The 25,786-nt window shown below is 37.5% G+C and overlaps 1 protein-coding gene across 2 annotated transcripts in view; it reads right to left on the reverse strand.

The window, feature by feature from the left end:
• The window catches only part of wscd2 (WSC domain containing 2), a 65,221-nt gene that overhangs the window by 18,040 nt on the left and 21,395 nt on the right, over nucleotides 1–25,786 (reverse strand). For both annotated transcript variants that reach the window (XM_058375308.1, XM_058375310.1), the window contains exons 2-3: nucleotides 10,602–11,204; nucleotides 852–966 (exon numbers count right to left, since the gene is read on the reverse strand). In XM_058375308.1, the coding sequence (XP_058231291.1) occupies nucleotides 852–966; nucleotides 10,602–10,893 (407 nt within the window). In that variant the 5' untranslated portion in view covers nucleotides 10,894–11,204. The remainder of the gene's footprint in view (nucleotides 1–851; nucleotides 967–10,601; nucleotides 11,205–25,786) is intronic.

Raw genomic sequence — 25,786 nt, forward strand, 5'->3', positions numbered from 1 at the left:
TGGGAGTTGTGCTCATCAAACCATTCCTGAACCATTTTTGCTTTGTGGCATGCGCTGAAAGAGACCACAGCCATCAGGGAATGCTGTTTCCATGAAAGGGTGTACATGGTCTTCAACAATGCTTAGGTAGGTGGCTCATGTCAAAGTAACATGCACATGAATGGCAGTGGTCCAGTTCTGATGCTCACGTGTCCATTGTTGGTGCTATCAGTGGTGTACAGGGGTCAGCACGGGCACCCTGACTGGTCTGCAGCTATGCGGCACCATAAGCAACAAACTGTGATGCACTGTGTATTCTGACACCTTTATATCAGAACCAGCATTAACTTCTTCAGCAATTTGAGCAACAGTATCTCATCTGTTGGATCGGATCACACAGCCTTCACTTCCCACGTGCATCAGTGAGCCTTGGCCGCCCCATGACCCTGTCACCAGTTCACTACTGTTCCTTCCTTGGACAACTTTTGATAGATACTGACCACTGCAGACCGGGAACACCCCACAAGAGTTGCAGTTTTGGAGATGCTCTGATCCAGTGGTCTAGCCATCACAATTTGGCCCTTTGTCAAACTCGCTCAAATCCTTACGCTTGTCCATTTTTCCTGCTTCTAACATCAACTTTGAGGACAAAATGTTCACTTGCTGCCTAATATATCCCACCCACTAACAGGTGCCATGATGAGGAGATCATCAGTGTTATTCACTTCACATCACCTCTCAGTGCTCATAATGTTATGGCTGATCGGTGTATATGTCATGAGCAAGCATGAAACAAAAGCACCTGTGTGTGTGTGTGTGCGTGTGCGTGTGTGTTTTGTGGAAACTGAAGAACTGATGGTAAAAATTCAAACCTTTCAGCACAGTTATCCTGACAGCGGAAGACAGTCATCTTTTTGTAGTCGAAGAAGGAGATGCCTCGGAGCGCCCTCTTGTGGGTGTCATCTTCATAGCAGCCGATGAACTTTGCTAGAGAGAGAGAGAGAGAGAGAGAGAGAGAGAGAGCAACAATTACACAGTTTTTTTTTTCAGTTCATTTATATGGAGCGTTTACTTGTTACCACTGCAACATCAACATATTACAACAAACATTACAATCAATGTGAATGTTGAGAAATGTTAAATGTTAAAAGAAAATGTTAATGTCCATCTTCATCTCCATCACTGACACCTTGAGTAATCTGTTTACATCCGTAGATATAAAGGTTCAAATATCAGAAAAAAAAATCAATCTCAGAAGGCATTTACTCCCATCCTCTTATACAGTCATCCGTCTGATACAATCATCCATGTCCATTAAACTTTAATGCCTTTTCTAATAGCTGGCTTAAAAGAGAGATGGATTTTATTATACATGCCCTTAACCCATAAGCATTTTGATAATTACAGTTGCCTTGCTGCAAGACAGTCACATTGCCAAGACTGGTAATCTGCTTTATATACAGCTTTGTGAGGGATTTGTGTTTCTGCGGAGCCAAAAAAGTGTCTGCCCTGAGTGAGAAATTCAGAGAGAAACAAATAAGAGAATGAGGTTAAAATCCAAAACACTAGCCAGACGAATGAAACACTAGGAAAGCTGTAAGTTGTTCACTGATGTATAGCTTAATTTCAGAAGGCATTCTTATAGCAGCGTTTTAAATGTTTACGTATTTCTAAAAGGTTTCACCAAGCCTGCTTTGTTGTTTTTGCCTGATTTTTTATTTATTTTTATTCAAGTGACAATCAAACCGAATTCTATGGGAAGCAAGACAAGCAAGACAGAACACTGCTGCTTTTAAACAGAGCTGCAGCCCTTGTGTGTGTCACAGCAGAACTTCCATCCAAAAAACTTTCAGAAAAGAGTGGGAAGAAAACCAAACAAACTGCACAATCGCATGAGCAAGAGAGAAAAAACAAACGTCGAGACGGAAAGTGAACATTTTGGTTTGTGAGTGAGTGAATGTAGAATAGTTTATTGCCAATATTGCAACATGTCTATTTATTGTGATCCCACTGTCGAGACACACAAGCAATTCTCTAACGAAAGTAAACATCCTCCTCATCACCAGAGAGAATAAATCTAATAATCTAATCTAGCAAGCTAGACCAGAGACAATCAGACTATAAGGAATTCCTTTATATAACAACCCAATAGTGAGAGCTCTCAATTTACACTGATCAAAAGGTCAGGAGTTCAAATCCCAGCATGGCTAAATGTCACTGTTGAGCCCATTAACCTCTTTGCTCTGAGTAATATTTGAAAAAATTAATCTCATTGTGCCGAACTGAATTGTATAGGTGTGTAAGGAGTAAAAAATACAGTAATGTGCATGTGGTTGGTTAAAATACTCAACCATACGTGAATAATAGAAAAGTAAATTCCACAAATGATTCAAAATGATTCATGCTTAACTAAGTCATTTGGGAATCCATTTTTCTAATATATATATATATATATATATATATATATATATATATATATATATATATATATATATATATATACAGTACTCACAAAAAGTTAAGGATAGTCTGCTTTCGGGTGTAAATTTCAGGATGTACACTACCAGTCAAAAGTTTGGACACACCTTCTAATTCAGTATTTTTTGTTGTTATTTATTTTTTACATTCTTGAACAATACTGGAGATTTCAAAACTATCAAATAACACACATGGACTTAAGTAATCCATATGTAATGACAACAGAAAACAGTCAGTTGTTATTTTAAGACACGAAGGTCAGGTGTTCTGGAATAGTTCTTGCAAGAACAGTATTGTCAAGTGCATTTGCAAAACCCATCAAGCACCATGATGAAACTGGCTCACATGAAGACCATCCCAGTAAAGCAAGACCAAAACTGACCTCTGCTGCAGAGGAGAAGTTCATTTAGAGTGACCAGCCTCAGAAATCACCGATTAACAGCACCTCAGATTAGAGCCGTTATGAAGGCTTTACAGAGCATCAGTAGCAGACATATCTCAATATCAACTGTTCAAAAGGACATTATTGTGTATTTCGGCCGCCTTCAGCATTGTTTTACAATGTAGAAAGAAATAAACATCCGGAAAGACCATGGAATTAGAAGATGTGTCCAAACTTTTGACTGGTAGTATACCTGTGTTTCAGTACTTTTTGCATAACTTGCTGTTCTCTAACAAGGTGCTTAACGGCAAAATTCACAACTGGTGTTGGTCCATGAATCGACCAATACATTTTCTGGTTCAATTAGAATAGTATTTAAACAGTCCTCTTCATCATGCGGTTCACATTTTGACATCATGAGACCAAGACGACGCCTAACAATTGATCAACAGTACCTCGCCATTGCGAGGCTTCAAACAGGATGTTCTCAGAGGGAAGTGGCCACTGAGCTTAGAGTGTCACAGAGTGTCATCAGCAGGTTGCAACAGAGATACAGAGAGACTGGAAGAGTCACAGAAAGGCATAGAAGTGGACGTCCTTTGGCCACATCCCACGTTGGGATGGCCGCCAACGATGTTGGAGACGTCAAGGAGAGTGCTATGCATCAGCCACTGTTGTGGTGGTGTTACAGTCTGGGCAGGTGTGTCTACTCAATACAGAACTGCCCTAGTTCTGTGAATGGTACAGTGACAAGCTAATACTACCTGAATAACATCATTAATCCAGTCATTGTGCCCCTGCATGAACAACACAGGCCTAATTTCATCTTCATGGACGACAATGCTCCAGCTCATCGAGGTCACATCATTATGGAACGGGTGCTGGAGGCTGGGGTACCTCAAATGGAGTGGCCTGCACTTTCTCCAGACCTGAATCCCATAGAAAACCTATGGGATCAGCCGAGTCGCCGTGTAGAGGCTCGTAACCCTGCACCCCAGAACCTCAATGACCTGAGGGCCGCCCTTCAAGAAGAGTTCCACTCTTCTTGCCATGCCTCAGCAGACAATAAGTCGATTCGTGAACAGCATGAGACGTCGTTGTCAAGCTGTAATTGATGGTCAAGGCCACATGACAAATTATTGAGACATTGACATTTTTTGTTGTGGTATACCCTCCACTTTTGTTGGCTTTTGTTTCAATAAATTGTGTGAGATGAGGAAATCACCACTGCATGCTTCTACTTAAATGCCCTACTTTCATGATATAGCATCATTCACTGTAGCATGAACTTTTTACATTTTCCATAAATTTCACCCAAAAGCCAAATATCCTTAACTTTTTGTGAGTAGTATATATATATATATATATATACACCAAGCTAACAATGTCCCAGCATCCCAGTTATGAAGTTATGAGAAGAGTAGAAAGGCTAGTAGAAAGTAGAAATGACTGAAAAGGATAGGATTATTGGACTGATGCAAGTTTGACTCTGGTGCACATGCTAATGATTGTTAGTCTCAACAGGACATTTAGGCTTAGATTGCCAGGAGGAGGAAACAGTAAAATATGGGAAGGCAGCCGTGCAAAACGGTTGAAAGGCGTACCAGAATAAGCCGTCATGTCAAATAAAGCTCTGCGTATCTCCACTGCGTGTTCTGAGTCACAGCACCAGGTTCAAAGCAATGCAAATGTTATGTTCTTACATCTGAATGCATCACCAATGCTGTTTTCGTTTTTTTTCTACCACAAGTTACATTTCATGACACAGCTAACCCCATTTCGGTCTCATGATGTACTGCATGGATGGAACGTGATATCTTTTTCTCTTCCTCTTCTTTCGATGTGCAGCCGTGTTCCAGCAGGCCACTTTTATTAGGTTCAATACAGAACCTGCAGAGTGAAATGCTGAAAGATAGATTGTGCTGTTCTGGAAAAAATAAGCCAAGCTCTGTGATAGGATGTGCTCCTTTTCCACTCTGAAACATGTGTTTTTTCTATTTCTACTGCTGAGATTTGTCAAAAATGAAAGTCACATCAATTTGGGACAGGTGCGCTCTCAATTATCAACTACAAGCACTACATAAAGCACATGCTTATTACTGCTACCTAAGTTCTTAGCGATTGTTTACTCTCTGTCTAATCTGTGAGCTTCATGACTTCTCCCTTGCTTTTGAGTTAGAATCTGAAAATTGGATTTCTGAATCTTTATCCATTGCAACTAGCATCAGTGTCTATGTCCCTGGTCTAATTTTAGTTGTGGATAATCGTCTTAGTGAACGAACTCAGTGAGACATCATGCATTTTTTAACTAATAATATTAATGTAATGTTGTGGAACGTCTGTGAGACAAGTGAGTTCTTGTTATCGCTTATGATTTAGTAGACATAAACAGACATTTCCTCACCAGACTCATTTTTTTCCTCTCTCTTGTGCAGGCATGTGACTGAGAAACCAGAAAGTGCAAACTCTCTCTCTCTCTCTCTCTCTCTCTCTCTCTCTCTCTCTCTTCAGTGTCAGGAAATGTACTGACCTTTACAAAACCAAAATGGTTTTGTGTGAATAAGTTGATAAGGCTTCTTCAGAACAGGGCTTTTTGCTTTCTGCTTTTTCTGTAACATGACAAGCGACAAGTTTAGTCTTCAAGAGAGAGAGAGAGTCTGTCTATAGATGTCTTGTAGGCTGATTGGCATCTCGAAATAGAGCGTAGTGTGTGAATCGGAGCGTAAATGTGTGATGGGTTGCAACCTTGGAAAGGCTCCAGACTGTCTTTAACCCTGTGTAGGTGTAGGATAAACTGCACAGACATATACAGATATTAATATTTTGCATTATGCAATATGCAAGTCTAGTGCAAATATGTGTGTCATTTCACGAAAAACAGATCAACAATCTGCTCTTGCCCTTTACTGCAGGTTTACTCATCAGGAAATGAGATGCAGCTCATCACACATTATTGAAGTGAGCTACTGAAGGACCACAGGGAGGCAGAGTGGAGGCGGTGAACTTTGAGCTAATTCTTTTAGATATATTTTTTAAAATGTAGCCATAGGAAGACGGCGTAGGGAGACGGGCATGATGATAAATGAGCTCGCTGTCTGTAATTTCAGCGCGTGTATTATTCAAACTCACAGATAATGAATAAGGTGCATTAAGATCCGATATGCGACATTTTCATTGACTTGAGACTGAATATGAGACTGCGTGGCCTTTCTTCTGCTTGTTGATAAATCTGACATTCCTGTGAGAACATGAGGAGGTTTTTCTTGTTTTGCATAATCACATTATAGCTGGTCATGAATTGAATAAGGAATCATTTTGGTAAAAGGGTTGTTTTCGGATATGCCACTGTGCTAAAATAACTATTTTTGGATTTGTTACAGAAAAATATAGAAAGCTCGACTTGATTTTTTTTAAACAGCAAGCAAAAAAAATCCATAAACAATGAGGCAATTATAATCTTAGAGCTGACGGTGCAACAAGCCTGCTTTTTTTTTAATTATCATTTTATTATCAGAGGTTAATTGTAAATGACATCTCACATATGGCTGGGGAGAGCCAGTGGCACGAGACTAAAAGGTTTACCATCCAAAGCCATCTGTTCTTAATACTTAAACCTTATTGAGGATCATCTTAATGAGAAGAGATGAGCACAACTCCCGGTGACCTTTTTTTTTTTCCCTCTTTTTTTTTTGGCTTCTGTCTGAGGTTCTTCAACTGTTGCACTCATGGATTTAGGAGCCAGTCTGGCTTAATTAGAACTAAACAGAATTAGAATAATCTTGATGGCAGTGTTCCAAGGAGTGCATAAAGTAAAACAGCAAAGAAAGAGAGAGAAAGTGCTGCTTTGAGTTAACAATCAAGTAGAGAATTGTAAAAGCTTTTGGTAAATTTGAAACCCTTCTTACTTAATGCTTTATATGAAAAAAAAGCAACTAACAAAGTGCTGTGCAAGCCAAAGTCTGAGACATCTATTACTTTATTTTTACATTTAAAACTGAAAATATTAACTCCTTCCATTGAAGCATGTGTTCAAGGGACCCTTTTACACAAACCTGAGGAGTCCATGCCAGCTCGAGTGTTTATATAAATGTTTATATAAATCTGTGTTAATATAACGACGTTATAAGGATTAGACTTTACATACTGCAGCATTACTTGAGTTTTAAACTTTTTAGTACCATGCCAATTGGCAATTTTGTCTTATAAGCATAAAGAGAGAATGAGGTGAAAACAAAATATTTATAATAAAATTAGGAATAAACAAAAAAACGTTGCTGCAGGTATAAGAGGGTTTAAAACAGCAGCTGAGGGTGAAGCCACAATGGCTTAATGGTTACCATGTTTGCCTTGTACCCTTGGGTTTGGGGTTCAATTCCCCCTGCTACCCAGTGTATATTCTACTCACATGTTACTTATTCTTTAAATAGATGGAAAGAAGAATTAAAGAATGAAGATCAAGGCTCAGTTGTAGCACTGAGCATTGAGCTGAGGTATATGTAGTTAAAAATATAGGAGTTAATGTACACCTGCCAACAAATCAGAAATGAGTGGTCCTTTCAACAATAGTCACCAAGTCATTTTACTGTAATTACTGCACTACGGTCACCAGAAAAGAGAAATGCGGGTAAAAAAAAAAAAACAGCTCTAAATGGAGCAGAGCTTCAGAGCTCCCACTGAGAACAGTATGATTAACTAATAAGCAGTTTGTATCAGAAAAAAAAAATAAGATCTGACAGAGTACACAAAGTCGCTAGACATGTATGACCTCTAGATTTATGCTGAAGATAATGTAGGACATTTTATTTCATAATACACTAATTAAATGTCTTGGTCTATGAGACTACATTAGCTGCAACTATCACAATCATATTAGAATAAATTCTATTAAGATGGCTGCTCTACCTCTGGGATAGAGCCAGATGTGAATTATTGCTCTTTTTTTTTTTTTAACTCTAGAAATAGGCCCAGCTGTGCACAGCAATCTGGTTCAAAATATATAACAATCTGTCCACACAGCACACCATACACTATGTATTCCAATAATAAGCTCCAAGATAATTTAATAAAAGCGTGGAGAGACTTCTGATCTCTAAGCTCATTAATTAAGTCGGTGAAAACGCCAGCAGAATAAATCAGCGTTCATAAACAATGACAGTAATAAAAGCCAAGATTAGCTAAGATTAAGACTACACTTTGAGGGCATCAAGGTGTAGTCAAACTGTTAGTATTATTAATTTAGTGCTTCAGTGTATATATATAGTGATATAGCTCCATTAAAAAAAAGGAAAAAGACTCAGGAACTGCAAGAGCTTTGCAATCTGACATCAAAAAGGCTGAAACAGGCAAGAAAACTACTGTGAAGCTGCAAATATGTACAATAATACTTTGTGACAAAACAAAGAAACAGCAGGCTATACACAGATCAATAACTAACATAAAAACAGGTGAACGCAGTCGGAAAACAAACTAATGACAGGAAAAAGCAAAGATAGTTGCATAGAATATCTTTTTCAGCAAGACAATGCCCCTGTGCATGGAGACATGGTGTGTTAAGGTTGGAGTGGAAGAGCTCAAACACCGTTGGGATGAATTGAAACACCAACTGCACCCCAGATCTCCTCACCCAAACACAAATCCCCACAGCCATGCTGAAACTTCTAGTGGAAAGCCTTCCCAGAAGAATGGGGCTTATTATAACAGCATTGGGAGACTAAAGATGAAGGGGATGTTCTAAAAGCACATACTGCTTTGAGCCATATTGCTCTTGCATAAACATTACTCTTCACTGGAACCCTGAAAAAAAGCCCCAGATCCCACCTCCACCAAGATTGACCATGAATTGTGGTGAGTAGCTTTCTCCTGGCATCTTCCATACCAATCTATTCCATCTATTAGACTAGCAGATTCATCAGTGACCAGAGAACACATTTCTACACCTCCAGTGAAAGACTCTGCACTCTACACTTCACACCACTCAGAGTGATCCTAGACTTGTGTATAGCTGCTCGAATCTAATCTAACAAATCACATGTGGCACAGTTCCTGTGCTGTTGTTGCTTCTAGGTGATTCAATTTCCATTTTCCAATAATAGCACTTGCATCTGACTGGGGCCGATGTAGCAGGGGAGAAAGTAGAAAGAATCATAGAAAATTGCCATGTTTAAACTCCTTACATTTATCTATACGGATTGCTTGGATATGTTGTTGAATTTTCTACACTTGGTAGCAACGGGTTTGGTTGAAACACCTTACGAGGTGTGTCCATATACTTTTGGCCATATAGTATATAGTATATACAGATTTCAAAAAACCAAAGAACTTTTTTTGAAACCCATTTGTCTTGACTAACAAATAAGATCCCGAGTAGATAAAAATGATATGTCAGGAATTTTCCCCTCCATTTCCTGCCTAGTTGGCGACACGTCCGAATTCCAATCCTATAAAGCCATGAATCTTCTCTTTGTTATCACCGCCTGTATCTATCTTGTATAGTGTCCAGCATGAGGCTGTGGCCACTGCCAACCTCGTTCTGGCAATTAAGCCTGTTCCAGAGAGGCTGGCACAAACACTGCTCTTTCCATTAAACACAGTGAAAGAAAGGAGAGAGAGCCATGTTCAGTTTTCTCCCCAGACACTGAGAATGAGAGAGGAGTGAGGCAGCAATTACCAAGTCTGAGCTGGGTCTTTACTGTGTAAAAGCAATTGACGAAAGATATGTGACCTTGCTGTTCAGACCCTTAATGAGCTCATTAACCTTTTTCTTAAAACTGTTCCAACCTCAAATTATGCTAGTTAATCATAATTCATGTTCGTTTATGAGTATTTGTAAAGAATAAAGCATGGCATGCTGTGCGCTTAAAGGAAAGCACGATATATCATTGCATGTTGTTCAGATAAATTCACATTTCCTTGTGTATGCGCAGACGATGTCACAACAACATAAATAACAACGCAAAACATTTCTTAAAAACAAATTAATCTGGCTCTAAAATAAGACAATTTCAAGCTTGTATGAGTGGAAATGTATAGAAATAGGCTAAATAATGTTTCGGTATATATACTGTATATTAGGATATTTTAACTTGTTGATTTTTTGCCGTGTGTGAATGCAGGTAAGAAATTGCAACTCACAAAAAAATTACTTTTAGCAGCAGCATCTACAACTTCTTCTACAAGTTCCTTCTTTCTTTTCCTACCCACAGATTTTATCTTTTACTTTGGATTTTACACAAAGGCTACACAACACAATGTACAGCAGTTTGATTCTTTAAATGTCAAGCTGAACTCAAACAATACACTGAACTGTTTAAACTGTTTACACCAAACTATTTTACAGCTTCATATAACAGGATTTGAAAAGATTGTATTGAGGGTCAAATGTGAGATCTTTAAATTTGCCGAATGTTCTGTATTGTGCAAAGAATTAAATTAATACTGAGTTTTACTTTTTTTCAATTTTGAAAAAATTCAATTTCTTGATTTTTTTTTAATTCAGAGATTATTTCCAGGGATTTGTTTTATGATGTGGAGCAACAGTATAAACTGGAGCAATGGTGTTTTTTTTTATCTCACTTATCAAATGGATCCCCAAACATGGGAAAGGATTGTTCCTTATCACAAAATAATATGATTAATTGTGTATTTTAAAACAAGTGTAAATTGATTTAAGAGCAATAATTGGGTCAATAGTAAAATCACTGTAAAGTCATAAACAGTGCTATTGATGTGAAATATATCGATGTGTTGGTGGGACTGACTCTACCTCTGGCCTCTTCGGGTTCTTTGCTGATTCTTGCTTTCGTCCAGGTGAGCCCAAACCTCCGTGTGGTTCGCATGTCACTAAATGCCCTCCTCACGAAGCCCTCAGTGGACGTAGCCATGCCCCCCTCAACTGAGGCTAACGGGCCGTGTCCACCGCCGGAGCCCGAATCTCCCGAGAAGCCCGAATGGAGAAAGACGAGACTGCCGGCTGTGAGGTAGAGGAGGATGAAGGAGAAGAAGCGCACAGGTTTGCGGCGGAAATAACGCTGGATCTTCAGCAAGGGCCGTGCCATGGCCTCTAGGCTCACGAACAGACATGAAAAAGTTCTAGCAGCCGTTCTTTCTCTAAAAATAGCCGCTTGAATGGTTCCTTCCACAGCCCCGAGGACTGATGCTGCTACGAGAGGACATTGAAGGCTTTAAGCCGGCGATGTGCTAATGAACAAAAAGTCAACTCCAGTACTTTCTCTCTGCCATTGTGTGGGTGTGCGTGGACGCCATGTTGTGAAAGACGAGACGAAACCCGATAGCGCTTTCCCTGACGCTATCTTTCTCTCAAGGTCTCTTTCCCACCGAGCCAGCCGTCAATCAAGCCTGAGTCAGTCTAAAAAACAGAGAGAAGAAGAAAAAAGAGAGTGAGTAAGCACAGTCAAGTGCTCTAGAGTGCATTTGTTCAGTCACTTTGCCAAAGGCAGTTAATTCAGATTCCTTTTCACAGAGCGATATCTGATTTTCTCCGAGTAATCTAAAGGGTGCAAGAAAAGCCCAGATTTTTTTTTCAAGCTCTTCTTTCTTTTAGGGCAACATGAAACTTTAGCACATTTTTCAGGCACAAATCTAGAACAATCCACATGTCTGTTTTGTCCCAGATGATTCCATTAACAAACTGAGATGTAATGCTTGTCTGGGGGAAACCTCTGAATAGTCCACAGCTGCACTGTTTCTGCAAAAGAGCCAGTGAAAGCTAAGTTCTATAACATAAATTTATATCATTAACTCAAAATATGCAGTGCAATGAGACATTCATTCCTTTATTTTTGTTAACTTTTCTGGGTATAATAGACACTAAACACTTTCTCTCAATACTATCACCTCAGTGACAAGAAAAAGTTTGCTACCTTTAAAAATGTACTTCTTGTTTACCGTACCAGTCAACATTTTCTATCCTGGATTTTGTATTAAAAGTTAAAAGAAAAGTGCATTTGTTTAAAGGCAGTGGTTTACACACTAAAAAAAACATCTTGCATTACATCAGGCATTGAAAATATTAAGATTGGCTCAACTGTACTCTGCCTACTACCGTGAAATGTATTTTTTTTCTTATAATGTGACCAAATAGTTTTCAAGAAGTACTGAAATAACAGATTTTGAATCCTAGTGCACTCAGTTGTCTCTATTTTTTTTTCTGCCATGTGGGTCAAAACTCGTGACAGATGACACTTGTCCAGTGTTTGGAGCTGGGTTTCACATGTGGTTTGAGAGAGAGAGAGAGAGAGAGAGAGAATACAAAAAGAAACCCTAAGGGAGATTGACTCATTCAATTTTAACTTAATCACATAGTAGTCATTTGTTAATTAAAAGCGCACATCAGCTGCACATACTCCATCACGAGATCTCAGTAGACGATTCACTTCTTCAGCCTTCTTCTCAATCTGTCCATTCTGGATAAGTGTGTTCACTGCTCGCTCAAGTCCTTTTATATAAATCTTTTGTGATTCAGTAGCTATTTATTTATAAAACGCACAATTTACCGTGCTAAAGGCACTTCAACGTATGGTTTTTATGTCTAAAACGAACACACTTAGTCTTGTCTGTGTTGTGCTTCTTTTGTTATCTGAATTTTTTTTTCAGTATGGATGGATCATTTCGAGAGGAGATGGAGTTTTCGTTCTCTCTGTCTCTCAAAGGCTGCAGTGTGTGGAGGTTGTAAGAGCAAACACTCACACACTCACACTCACACAGTGGCTCTTGGAGAATGTTTAAGCTACTTAGACTCCACTGCTACAAGGACAGTGGAATTTTCCATAACCAAAACCTTTTTTGTGTGTGTGTGTGTGTAGACATATTTACATCAAATATCTGTGAATCTAGTCATTTATCTAATTTAATGATTATGAAACCTATTTCTTGTCAAATTTTACTATTTTTAAAAAAGAAAGAAAGAAAGAAAGAAAGAAAGAAAGAAAGATACAATTAGATGTAAATCTTAAAATAGTAAAATATGTCTAGAAATAGGTTTTTGAAATCTTAGTTTTTTTGTTATCTTATAATAAGAAATAGTAGACAAGTTTGACTAGATTCAATATATTTTAAGCTTCTAATATGTCATGCCAACTAAAAAAACAAATAAAGCAGTTTTACAAACAAAAACATTACATTCTTTAAATTTTAATTTCTTTTAAATTGTAGAATTTGGGTGGTCAAACAAGTACAAACTCTTTATTAAAAAAAAAAATCCTATTAAATATGTCAAGAAAATAGAAATAAAAGTTTATTTATTTATTTGTTAATTTTTTTGTATTTGTTTTTTATTGAATTAAATTAAATGTAATAAAATCATTTAAATTTAACGTGTTAATTCGTGTTAACGTGTTGTTGTTATCTGCCATTTGAATTTTCTCTCACTTTCACTCTTCTTTCTACTTCAGGCACAAATCGTTGCGTCACTGTACACAACCCATTCAAATTCAAGGTAAAAACAATGACTAAAACCGTGTGAGCTCGAATTATACATGCAGCACAGCTGGGGTTTTTTTTTTTTCCAGCAGCATGATGAGGTCTAAAACGGCTGCATGTTTTCCTGTCTCAAGCCTCCATGATGCATGTGTGGTGGTTAGTCCTCATTACAGGTGGTACAGTGATGATGAGCACCACAGTGAGATCAGACCAGGTGTTTCTAAATAATTGCTGCTAGCACCTGGAAAATATTTCAACCCTTTAAAAGATATATCAGTCCCTTGCGATGATTCCAATCAAAATCGTTTAATTATTTTTATTAACAACATATTATATTTATGTTATTAGTTATTTCCCCATGTAATTAAATGCTGGGATGAACAACAGGACTTCTGTTCTTTATAGTTACTTAGGTACAAATCTACAGTATCTACGTGACTTTACTGTTTTTGGGAAGTGGAAATCTTTATATTGAACCATCTACAAAGTGTAAAAGCAGAGCATCAGGATACATCAGGCAGGTAAATTGAGAAAAAAAATTCTTCGCTACAATCCTTAGGCTTTTACACATTCTCCATTTTTAAGCCAACGTTTTCAGCAGTGTTCTTTCTCAACACCAAATATACAAATCTGCCCAACGCCAAGATAAAAATACATCATTTTATTTCCCTTTTCCCTCGAATTTTATTAAATGACAAGCAAGAAATCTTGTTTTGCTGAATGAAAGGAAAAGAGGGTCAGTGGTTCTGATAAACAAAGGAAGTGAGTCAAAGAAAAATGGAGGTCAGAACAAGGGAGTGCAACGAATGCAAAAGGCTTGATACTGATCTTTTTACAGAAAGACTAAAGCGTTTTAACCATCCTGTATCCAGCACAATTGGCTATAAATCACTGAAAAGGTGACAAGAATAACAGAATAAATCATTTTGTTACCGTGGCACAAAGTTCTTAAAGTGAATGTGTTTGGAAGCAGGAAAAATGGGCAAGCGTAAGTATTGAGGGCGTATGTCAGAGCATCGTAAACAGCAGGTCTTGTGTGGTGATCCCAGTATGTAGTTGTACCAAAAGTCCTCCAACCATCCATCCATTCTGTTCACTGTTTATCCTACTTGGCCACGGGAACCAGGAGACAGAACATAATGCAGAGGACACCCTGGACAGAATGCCAGTCTATCTCAGGATACAATCGCATACACATTCACACAATTCAGCTTACAATGCATGTCTTAGAAATGGGGAGGAAACTGGAGTACCTGGAGGAAACCCCCTAGGCACGGGGAGAACATGGAAACTCCAAACACACATATGGGTGGAGACAGGAATCGAACCCCTGATCCTAAAGATGCGAGCAAACATGATAACCACCAAGCCAAATAAATCTTGCTGACTTGCTGACTGACCCAGATTGTGTTCACATGTGGTATAGTCTGGGTTCTTTTGAACTCAAAACCCTAAACCATGATATTTTCATATAAGTTTGCTGAACTCTTCCCATGTGCAAAAACATTTTCACACCTGACAAAACGCTCTCAGTCTCCAGAATACAAAGCGCAGAAACAGTGTGTTTTGCTAACTCAGCAACCATGGTGAATCTACCAAGAGCAATGAAATAATTGCTGTGAGATGAGTTTTAATAAGGATACAAATAAAGCAAACTTGTTCCAAATGTGAGAAATCAGGGGAATATGTGAAATATGTGAGTTTGGACAAAAAGATCATCTCCCATGGTAAATCATGTAGCTAATAGATTTCACATGTGTTGTTTTTTCGATTTGTGACTCATTTCAGTTCGAGCTTTCTTTCAGCTGTCAGTGTATTACCACAGGAGACCTTTTCCTCTCATGGTTTCCTGAGCAGGCACGTGGGTTCAATAATCTGACCACACATGTGCCTTATCTTAGTGTAGCACTTCCACGCTTAAGTTTGCTATATTGGAAGGACACTGGTAAGCACCTTTCAAATGTCAGAAAGTCACTCTTTTTGTGTGTGTTTTTTTTTAAGACCTTTTGGCTGCAGAGAAATGAAAGGCCATAGTTCACCATAGTGTGAGTTTAGCACTATGAGTTTCAGCCAAACAGTTTGAAAACCATACACCACTTCAACAATCATCTAATTTTGTATATTTTCCATTTGTGGCCTTCATACCTCCACAATATACCATATGATTTTCAGGACTATCCCCCTCATCCTTCCTCACATAACTATACTTGCAATGCAGCACAGAAGTTAGAGGGGTGTAATGTCAGCATAACCGTGCTGTCACTCAACTCGACTAGGTGCACTTCCCCTAGTGGATGAACCTAGATACACCTGCTCCTTTTGACAGATTCCTGTTTTATTTTGAGCGTCTACTGGACCCCATTCTCATAGAGAAGCAGAAGCTTTGGTTCATGTTGTTCTAGTTCTCCTTCCAAGCTCCTGGTCACCATGGGAACACTAGACCTAGAAAGCATAGCTGAATTTGTATATCTACTGAGAGTGGTGTTTGGGTAGGCTGATTTTAAAACTTATCTGGAAACATTTTGGGGAGGGGCTGCCTGTTTTCAAATTACTACAAGGAAGAGAAGGCTGGAGATAGAAGATAGAAGAAGAGGTAGGAAGTCCCCTGGCAAACTCTAGCCAATGCCTGACAGAGTGGCCTCTCCTGCAGAGGTACCTCCAGATGCTGACAGTACGCCTTGTGTCTGATCCCCGACCCCTCTGGGCAGAGTCAACACAATGGGCCCTGCCTTGGGACCGTGGGTTCTGCTTAGACATTTTACCCTGAGCGCCCAGACAGCTGAGGGGAGTATTGGATCCCACTTGGAGCAGATCTGTAAGGAAATTCCCTTTCATGCCAAGCGCTGTGGAAGCACACAGTCAATAAAACCACCCACAGAACTATCAGTTTGTTGTGTGCTGGTTTACATTGCCTTGTGTGTTTTTATTTTGGTTCATGTCTTGTCTCCACCCATGTCCTGTCATTGATTATCTTGAATTCTTATTTGTCCTGAATACTCACAGCTGTTTTAAGTTTGCCCTTTGATTGGATATTTGTCTGATAAAATGTGAAGTATTGTTCACATTTTGACTTGAACTTGCTTGCTGTTTTGGATTTGTTTGCCTGCTCCTGCATCTTGCCAGTGCTTATCTGCATTTCAACCTTCTAGATATGTCTAGCACATGACTATGATAATTACGTGCAGAATTTTAACATCATATGCTTCTAGACAGTAACTATTTTTTAATACAATTTATAATTTTTTTATTTAATTATGTGCTAAACTGCTGCTTTTCTCTTTCTCTGTTCATCTATTAAAGGATCTCTCTCTCTCTCTGCAGATCGTTCTTTTGTTTCCAGAGTCTGTTCAGCAGGTCAGCTATCATATCAGATTAAATCAAATAAACTCCGAGCACAGTGATGTTTACATTAGATTTTAGCTTCTAACCATGTGTGTGTGTGTGTGTGTGTGTGTGTGTAAGCCCGGGCATGTGCTGCCAGTAAATTTAGCTCATAGCCTACATTTCCTGATCAAATCTGTTCCACTCCACTCTACTTTCCTGAATATTCTCTATTACATTAACTACATTAAAATAGTAAAATAGTTTCCCTCTTTATCTATCTATCTATCTATCTATCTATCTATATATATATATATATATATATATACTGAAAAAAATCAGTACTACATTTTTTTTAACGTAGCACACTCTTTTAAGACTCTTTTATGCTTACTCATTTAAAACAAGAAAGATTCAGTGTTTAAATGGGTCAGATGGAGCTCAGATTAGTTAATAATGTGATGCTTGACCTGATTAAATTCTTTGTTGCGGCATTTCTCATTTTTAACCTTGGTGTGGTTCAGGACAACCCCTTATTATTTTCTGCAAAACTAACTTGGAAACTTTACATGTACTGTACAAGTACATTCCCCATATGGTTTCGAAAGCTGGGGTTAAAGCCTATGACCCATGACCCCTGAAGCAGTTGAGAGTTCAGGCCCATGTTCAAAACCATTAGAACTGAGGAACCACCTCATTTTTTCTTTACAGGAGAATCGAGGTACTGTCCTCAGAGGTCACTCAGGCACTTTCTTGTCATCTTAAGATTGAACTGCCACCAGACCTCTGTGACTGATCCAAAATTCAGCTGCCTTCTTTGTTCTCAATGTCCCCAGGTTTTTCCACTTCACCCCATCGCTGTGTTCCCTCCTTGGGTTTTCTGAAAACACAGATGCTTGCACAGAATGCCAAGAAACCAGACCACAAGGCTGTGTTCCCATAAAGCCACAAGTACGCCTCAGGCATCGCTCAAGACACAAGGACGTCATGCATCAACACTCTTCTCTGCCCTAGCATGAATCTGTTGGAATAAACTCGCTGTTACTGTCCAAAAATGCCTGAATCACTAACTATTGCAGCAAGCACTGAAGTCATTTTAAAAGGAAATATCTTATGTAAACACTTTCTACTCTAACTTTTCTAAAGGAGGGTTTAGATTAATGAAACTTTTAGATCCTGAGCTGCTTGTGCCTAAGGAGGTTTAGACTACACTTCAATGCAATCGTAAATATCTCCAAGAACATAAAGCTGAAAGTAAAACAGCCCCCTGAACCCCCCGGTCACTCATCAGTGCTCTGAATTGATTTGTACCTACAGAGAAACTAATAGGAATGGTATTAATTATGTCAGGATCTGACACCAGTTCTTAGGATTTTTACAGGGTTAAAACTGAGCAGAGTTTTAGTTTTCATGGAACACTAGTCCAGTGCCAGTGCACCTTGTACATACATGTTCACATCCAGACATGTTCACGTCCAAACTGGCTGGAAACTTAAAAATGTGTCGAAACCAAACACTCTACCAACGTTGGTGATTAATAGGTAAATTTTGTCTGGAAACAACCAAAAATGGCACCAATATCCTTTATTTATTCTCAGACACAGCATTTGTACCAGCATTTTTGAACCTTTACTTCTGTTTTTTATACCAAAATAAATATCACTGGATGGATCTTATTAGTGGGATCTTTTACTATATATACTCTAATAATTTGTCCACTGGGTTCTCTTTTAAGCATCTGGTTCCTCTCAGTTTCTGTCACCTCAGGCTGTCTTCCTTTGCCATTTTCACTTCTGGTTTGCTTGTTAGTTATCGAAAGCCACATTTCCAGATATGATCTAGTGGACTTTCTGCTGCTAAACAAAAACGTTTAGCATTTGGACAGTAAAGGGTAAGGTAAAGGACAGGAAGCTTTTCCGGGTGATGGACTGCCAGCTCGAACAAAACTACATTTAAATAATGGACAGCGGTGTGAGCAGATGGACATTTATACAAGCGGCCAATGATAGCTTAGCACTCAAACATTTTAGCGCCTGAAAGAAGCAGCTGAGAAAACTGTTCAGCTCTCAGATTCAGATCTCGGCCTGAACTCACTTACCGAGAAGTGAATGCAATTGAAAGAAATGTAAGCTGTAATATTACATTCATGTTGCATAACTTAATGATCTGCGCTTGGCTGGATTTGCAGATGTATACAGAGAGAAAAGATGTGCGTTTTCTTTAGTGCATTTCACTCATGCTTTAATTATATTTGGCAGAACAGAATGACAGTCCTGAAATTAGCAGTGAAATGGCTCCAGGCCGGAAGCCAGATGATTATCTGCCAGAATGTCAGCATTCAGAGGCTTAGCAACAATGAGATGAAATTTGCAACATGAAAACTGGTGTAGCTTCTAGATTTAACATGATCTCATGATAGCAAATTCATAAGAATTTACAGAACCTAACTCATATTACAATTTACAGATGTTTAAGGTAAACGTTTCTGATCCATATCATATCTATCTATCTATCTATATATATATATATATATATATATATATATATATATATATATATATATATATAATGAATTTGTCCTTTTCCTTGTCTGAAACTATACAGATGGATCAACCAGGAAATGTGCTTGATGAAGTGGTGAAGACGAAGAAAACTGTTAATGGGTAAAGGGTCCAATTAGTGCAGCCAAAGAAGGAAAAGAGTGGAGAGAGAATAAGGGACAGATGGCAAGCAAACTAAAAAAAAAAAAAAAAAAAAAAACAGGAAGACATAGAATGAATGAGATATCTAATGCAAAATTTCTATTTAAATTGATGTTATTTTAATTGATGTCGTTTAAAATGTTGAACCATTTGTCATTTTTCATGACAAAAATCTAATCTTATAGAGCTTTTTCTAAGCTCTAGAAAAAAAAAAAAGACCACTGCCCAATCTCCAGGTTTGAAAACCTCTGGAATGTCATCAAGAGGAAGATGGATGATCACAAACCATTAAGCAAAGCTGAGCTGTTTGCTTTTTTGCAAAAAGAGTGGTATAAAGTTCCCCAACAGCAATGTGAAAAACTGGTGGAGATCATGGAGCCAAAACGCATGCAAATCGGGGTTATTCCACCAAACACTGATTTCTTAATGTTATTTAGCCAAAGTATTCGTTTACAAATGATTTGCGTTTTGTTTTATTTGAGTTATTAAAGCTCTGCAAATACTGCATGATCTTGGGTTATTTTGATGTGATGTCATTTCCTTTAAATATACACTCTAAATAACAATAGTTATATTTTGAATTTAGGAATATTTGAAAAATTGTCAGCAGTTCACAAAAAATGAAACATACATGCACCTGTAAGAAAAAAACATAAGAAACTTTTTTTCCAGAGCTTTATATATTTTTTGAGGTAAGCGACATTAACACAACTGCTGAATCTATGCTAAGTGCAAGTTCTATATCCTGCTCTAGGCTTGTGCGATATAATGATGATCGAGATACACAACATAAAAGTAATATTACAGGTCACCTCTATTGCTTATTCCGATTGTATCTCGGATATTTTAACCAAAACAGTGGAGTCAGTAATGAGTCTCCTGTACTATTCCACTGTGATAGTAACCCAGGGGTAAATCCTTTCATCTGGTTTTCCCAAGCTGATGATTTTCCTTTGACTTTCCCACATCTTATTAAATTATGCACTCTGCATAACAGTTTTTTTTTGTATTATAATGTTTTTTTCCAGTCTATGGAGCAGGTTTGAACATTTAATATTAGAGCAAAATCCTTCATGAAGAACAGCTTGGCCAAATTTAAATGATCTAAACACTCCACATGAGCTGAACTCCAATTAAATGTTTGCAGTTTTGCTTCATAATTTAGTTTTCTTCTTGTTACAACTTGACATTATTCCGCAAATAGCAATTCCTCTTGGTTTAACAAACGCATTTTAAATAAAGACGCTGAAGTTAAGGGTGACCATCTAAGGAAGAGAGTTGGTGAAAAAATAATTTTCACTCTAACCTCCTAACCTTTAAAGATCAATCAGTGAGAAATTAGACGTTTGTGGATTTGAATATTAATCTCAGCAAAGGCCAACTTACGGTTGGTGCTTACTGTAGACCTTACAGTATTTACCCTGACATTTTTGCCGTTTGACAGAAACCCTAATGTTTTTTATAAGTGACCACCACACAAGTGGTGCTTTTTGTGGTATTGGGATTTGAACCCATGACTGATCTGTGATTCCTCCTACCACCACACAATTATCCATGCTTAGTTTTAATGAGATCCTTTTAGTTAGGGATTTTTAACTGGGGTTGTCTGGTTATCTGGTTAAATTCTGATGGTTTTAAATTGGTGTGATTGTTTACACATTAACACAGCTTCCTGACTCGTTCTGAATCTCAAACGTTCTGAGACGTTGCCGCTGCTGAACCCTGATCTTGACAAATAAGCCATAAGAATGCTGCATTGCACCATAGCTATAGTTAAAAATGTATTTCTAATGGAATTATTGTCTTATTCATGATAATGTGGAATTAGCATGCAGGGTTATTTTATTTATATTTAATATTATGGAAGAAAGTAAATTAAATGCAATGTAAATTAGAGCAATGTGGCTAAAATAACCCTCGTTTCTCCTCTAGAACCGGGCCTCGCTTAGATCTGTGCAAGGAAATCCACAGCTGAGGCAGATTTTTAGAAAATCTCTACACCATGCATCAGATAAACAAAAAGTTTCTTTCTGTATATGTTAGTGATCAAAAGAAATGTTGGAAAACAGCAAATTCCCCTTGAAACACAATTGGAAACATCACAAATAAAACATATATCTTCATGCCACCAACATTAATTCAATTCAATTGGACATTGTCTCAAAGCAGCTTTACAGAACATAAGAAACAAAAAACATCCTAGATGTTAGACAAAATCATCCCAAGTGAGCAAGACTGAGGTGACTGTGGCAAGGAAAAACTTCCTTAGATGGTATGAGGAAGAACTCAACTCAAAAGACTCAAAAATAAACCCATCCTCATTTGGGTGATGCTGGAGAGTGTGATTATAAATTATTATAAACACCGGAGAGTGTGATTATGAACAATGTCCTTTTTGCAGTCATGTATAATCAGTTATGTAATGCAGATATAGCATATGTAATTAATCGAAAGGCCTATTCAGGCATAATACTGAGATACACAGAACCTTATAATAATAAATCAGCAGAATCTGACTCCTTGTTTTTAAGCCAGCTGCTGATTTTATTGCTGAATTTTTCAAAAAAAAAAAAAAATTTTTAGTCTAAAATGACTGAAATCACAAAAAAGTAAGATTTTTAAAATTCTGATAGAGGGCGATTCCTCAGATCTCCAAATCGGTCTCTATCTAAGTCAATCTCTACAACTAAAGAAATGTTTTAGAATGTTACAATATTTTGTCTGTGTGTGGGGGAGGGGCAACTTATAACAGTATATCTAAGTATATATATTTCACATACTTTTTTTTCTTTTTTTTCTTTTGTTTTTACCAGTTATGGATTATTAAAGTGTTCACTAAGAATTTTCTTTGGTGAATTGCAAGCAGGGAAAAAAATCAATATCACACAAACCTACTCTCCACCGCGACTGTCCAGAGAGCCCAATCCTAATTTTCGAATGATTCACAAAACCAAGGCTTGTAAAATGCAGAAAAGTGCATTGCCATAGAAAAATCCATAGACTATGCAAAAGCACAGATACTAGAAGCTCAACAATTAATTCAAATCACAAAGGCAACAAAGCCATTAAAACTTTTAGATGAACCACCAACAAAAGCAAAGCCTCCACCCACACAGCACTCCTACTCGAGATGAGCCAAATTCAATGACTCTGAAAGCTTAGCAAAAGGATCAGCCACGAGCATCCCTTTGTAATCTGCGTAATACTCCACAGTCCATTAAGTGCCCATGCTTTTATTCAATCCAGAGAGAGAAACTGAAATGGGGGAAAAGAGGAACAGTGAGGTAAATTAAAAAAAAAAGTCTTTTAGTAATCCACTAATCCATATTCCCTTATACCCCATAGAGTGCCAATGATTTCAGTGTATGCTGTCAGAGGGCTAAGTGATCAGAGTTTCCAGTGGATTTAGCAGCCAGTTCTAAAACCAATATAATAGAGCATCTCAAACAATAATTATACTACTACTACAGTACTATTACTACTACTACTAATAATAATAATAATAATAGGAGGAGGAACTCAGAAAAACTTCCTTGAAGGATTTCTGGAAGCTTCCATGAAGGATTTCTGGAAATTTCTACATATTATTTTCAATGTCACAACACTCTGATCTTTCAATTTATCAAAATTACCGCAGATCTTTCACAGATCTGGCCCAAGACTTGTCATGTGACATCATAACAACGTGAATTAAGCCAAATCACTGTTCAAATTCATGGACAAGGGCACAGCTTTCACAGAATGTAAATACATATGTATCTTCACTGGTAGGAGGTTAAAAGAAGAATCCTTGGCTTGCAATTTCACCATTTCAAGTAGTTTTCTGCAAAAAAGTTACAATGCAGATTTTGAAGGAAAAGAAAAGCCATAGCAAAATAAGGCAATCAGCTAAAAAGCTCCAGGGGAGACTGATGATTCATCAGAAGGTGTCATTTTCTTTGGCAGTGATTCCATGTAGAAGTTATCGTTTCTTGAAAAAACACTGAAACAATGTTGGAGCACTTACTTCAGAAAAGCATAATAACAATTTCCACACCAGAAATGCAACTAAACGTATTTCAAGTAAGGTTTTCATGGTTGAGGATTACAAAAGAGCTTAATTGGACTACATAAATCTCAACATTTTAAGAAGTGCACATATATCCCTGGTATCATTATCAAACCGTTATGAAACGGTTTCCAACCACAAGTAGAACACCAGTGGATTATTGCATTTACATCAGCCTTCAGAAAAACTAAACTTGCAAACCCAAGATGACTAACTGACTTGACACACACACACACACACACCATTAACCTATAACACAAAGGGAAAACAACCAACAAGCAACCCATTCATAACACGCCAAATAAAATCAGTTCTAAAAATGCCCAAAAAATAAAAAATAAAAATGAAAATAAAAACAAATAAAATAAAAAATTATGCAATCATCTTTTTTCCCAGGTTTGCTGAGCAGGTTCATAGTAACACACAATCACATTTTTTTTTCTCATAAATCACAGAATCAGTGTGTGTTTGTATGTGTGTGTGTGTGTGTGTGTGTGTGTGTGTGTAAAACAGAGATGCTACACAAAAGAATTTAAAGGAGTCTCCAGTATCAGAGTTGTGTAACACTTTCTGAAATCTTTAGGTCAGAAAGTTTATTTTTCCCTTTGTATTAACTTCAGTTGTTGATAAATGCTCCAATGGCATAAGACATAACAAAAACGAGCTTGATTGGCTGAAATTTCATAACATTAAGTGTAACTATAAACATATAAATGGTATGATGTGTAGTTTTTTAATACACATTTCAAAAAGCCTTGTTATTTTTCAAAAATTTACCAACTGCTGGGAGACAAAACACAGGAAAACAGACAAAACAAAGGAAAATAATCAACTCCAGGGGATTGTAGCCTTATTCCATGGTTACGCTTGGTTGAGAATAAACTCTTGAAATGCAAAAAGCGAAATTAACCATTTTTTTATGTGGCTGTATCTGGGTAGATAAATCCAAACAAGCCTATGTGTTTTAGCTATAAATATCTAATATAATTAAGACAAAACAACCAGCTTTAAATACAAATTAATGTATAAAATATTCACTCAGAATCTTCTGGAAGACCAAGTTCAGAATATTATTAGTTCATCAAGATTAAAGCTTTAATTCAGTTGCGTTTTTTTTGCAATTGTAATATAACACCAGGATGAAAACAAGGCAGTTCAATTCATGGCCAAAAAGTAAACCTTAAAAGTTTACCTTCCTGCAAAATGCAGTTCCAATTAAACTGAGACAGTAGCTCTTTAGAGTCTCACTGACATTTTGACTTTTTCACCATCATTAGCTGTGCACTGGCTTGGCTTGATAACGTTTATCAGTGCTAAAATTATTATAACTTATAAATACTACAAACGAATGGTTTACTACAAACCAATTCTGTTCTGTTAAAAGTATTCAACTCAAACAATGTCTCAAGGATCATTCAAGAGGAAGAAAACAGATCCATCACCAAAGTGATGTCAGGAACAAAAAAACAAACCAGCCCCTTCACTGGTTCTCAATTTGGGCTAATTATCATCCACGACCAATGAATAGAGACCAATCTGTTAGCAAGAGGTCAGATGATGTCCTCAAGCCACCAGAAAGAACAAAGACTGTCTTTGAGTCACAGAAAAAAAGGACTGCTTCATGGTGTATCCGTCCTGAGGAGCTTTTCAGTCTCATCCTTCAAAGCTACGCTTTCACAAGCTAAAGATTAGCTTCAGTTTGCAGGTGATACAGTGTCAGTAGAGACAAGTGTTTATAACACTGGCCAATCAACCACTCATCTTAAGGAAGGACAGGCATTTATGACAAAATCCTTAAAAGTGAGAAGAAATTGAAGCAAACTTTTAGTTTTAATTCAGCTGAAACTTTATACTACGAGATTGCTTTGGGGTCCAAGATTCTCAGTGCAACAATATTTCAACATGGTAACTAATATAACTGGATTTTAAAGTTTAACCAAAGTTAAAAGTTGCTCTCAGATTTACAAAACTATGTCCAAAGAATACATAAAGACCCAACATTTTTATGGACAACTGATTTATGCCCAAAAAATACCATTAAAGGCAAATCTCACAGAGAGCTGACAATGAAATGGTGACTAAACAGTGAATGAATGCTGCCTTAATCTAAATTCTTTATTAATGTAGCTAGTATTTGTTTCACAAACAGTTTTCTTATTTTATTTAAGTTGTGTTTCCAATGAAAATAAACAAGAGATTGAATTTCCTGATACAACGTGCTGAAACTGGAGACTCATGGAACAGGAACCTCACCGTATCAACAACTACTCATGTTATTTAAATACGTTCATGTGAACCATCCACTATACTGTACAATGTCCTGTGGTGTCAGGTGTTACCAAAAAAAGTAAAGAGAACATGTTTTTTGTGTTGTTGGAGTTGACACGCTTTTTTAATTTTATTAACAAAACAGTGGCACAATAAGAGGCATAAATCTGA

Source organism: Hemibagrus wyckioides, linkage group LG22 (genome assembly GCF_019097595.1).
Source record: "Hemibagrus wyckioides isolate EC202008001 linkage group LG22, SWU_Hwy_1.0, whole genome shotgun sequence".
NCBI classification, from domain to species: Eukaryota; Metazoa; Chordata; class Actinopteri; order Siluriformes; family Bagridae; genus Hemibagrus; species Hemibagrus wyckioides.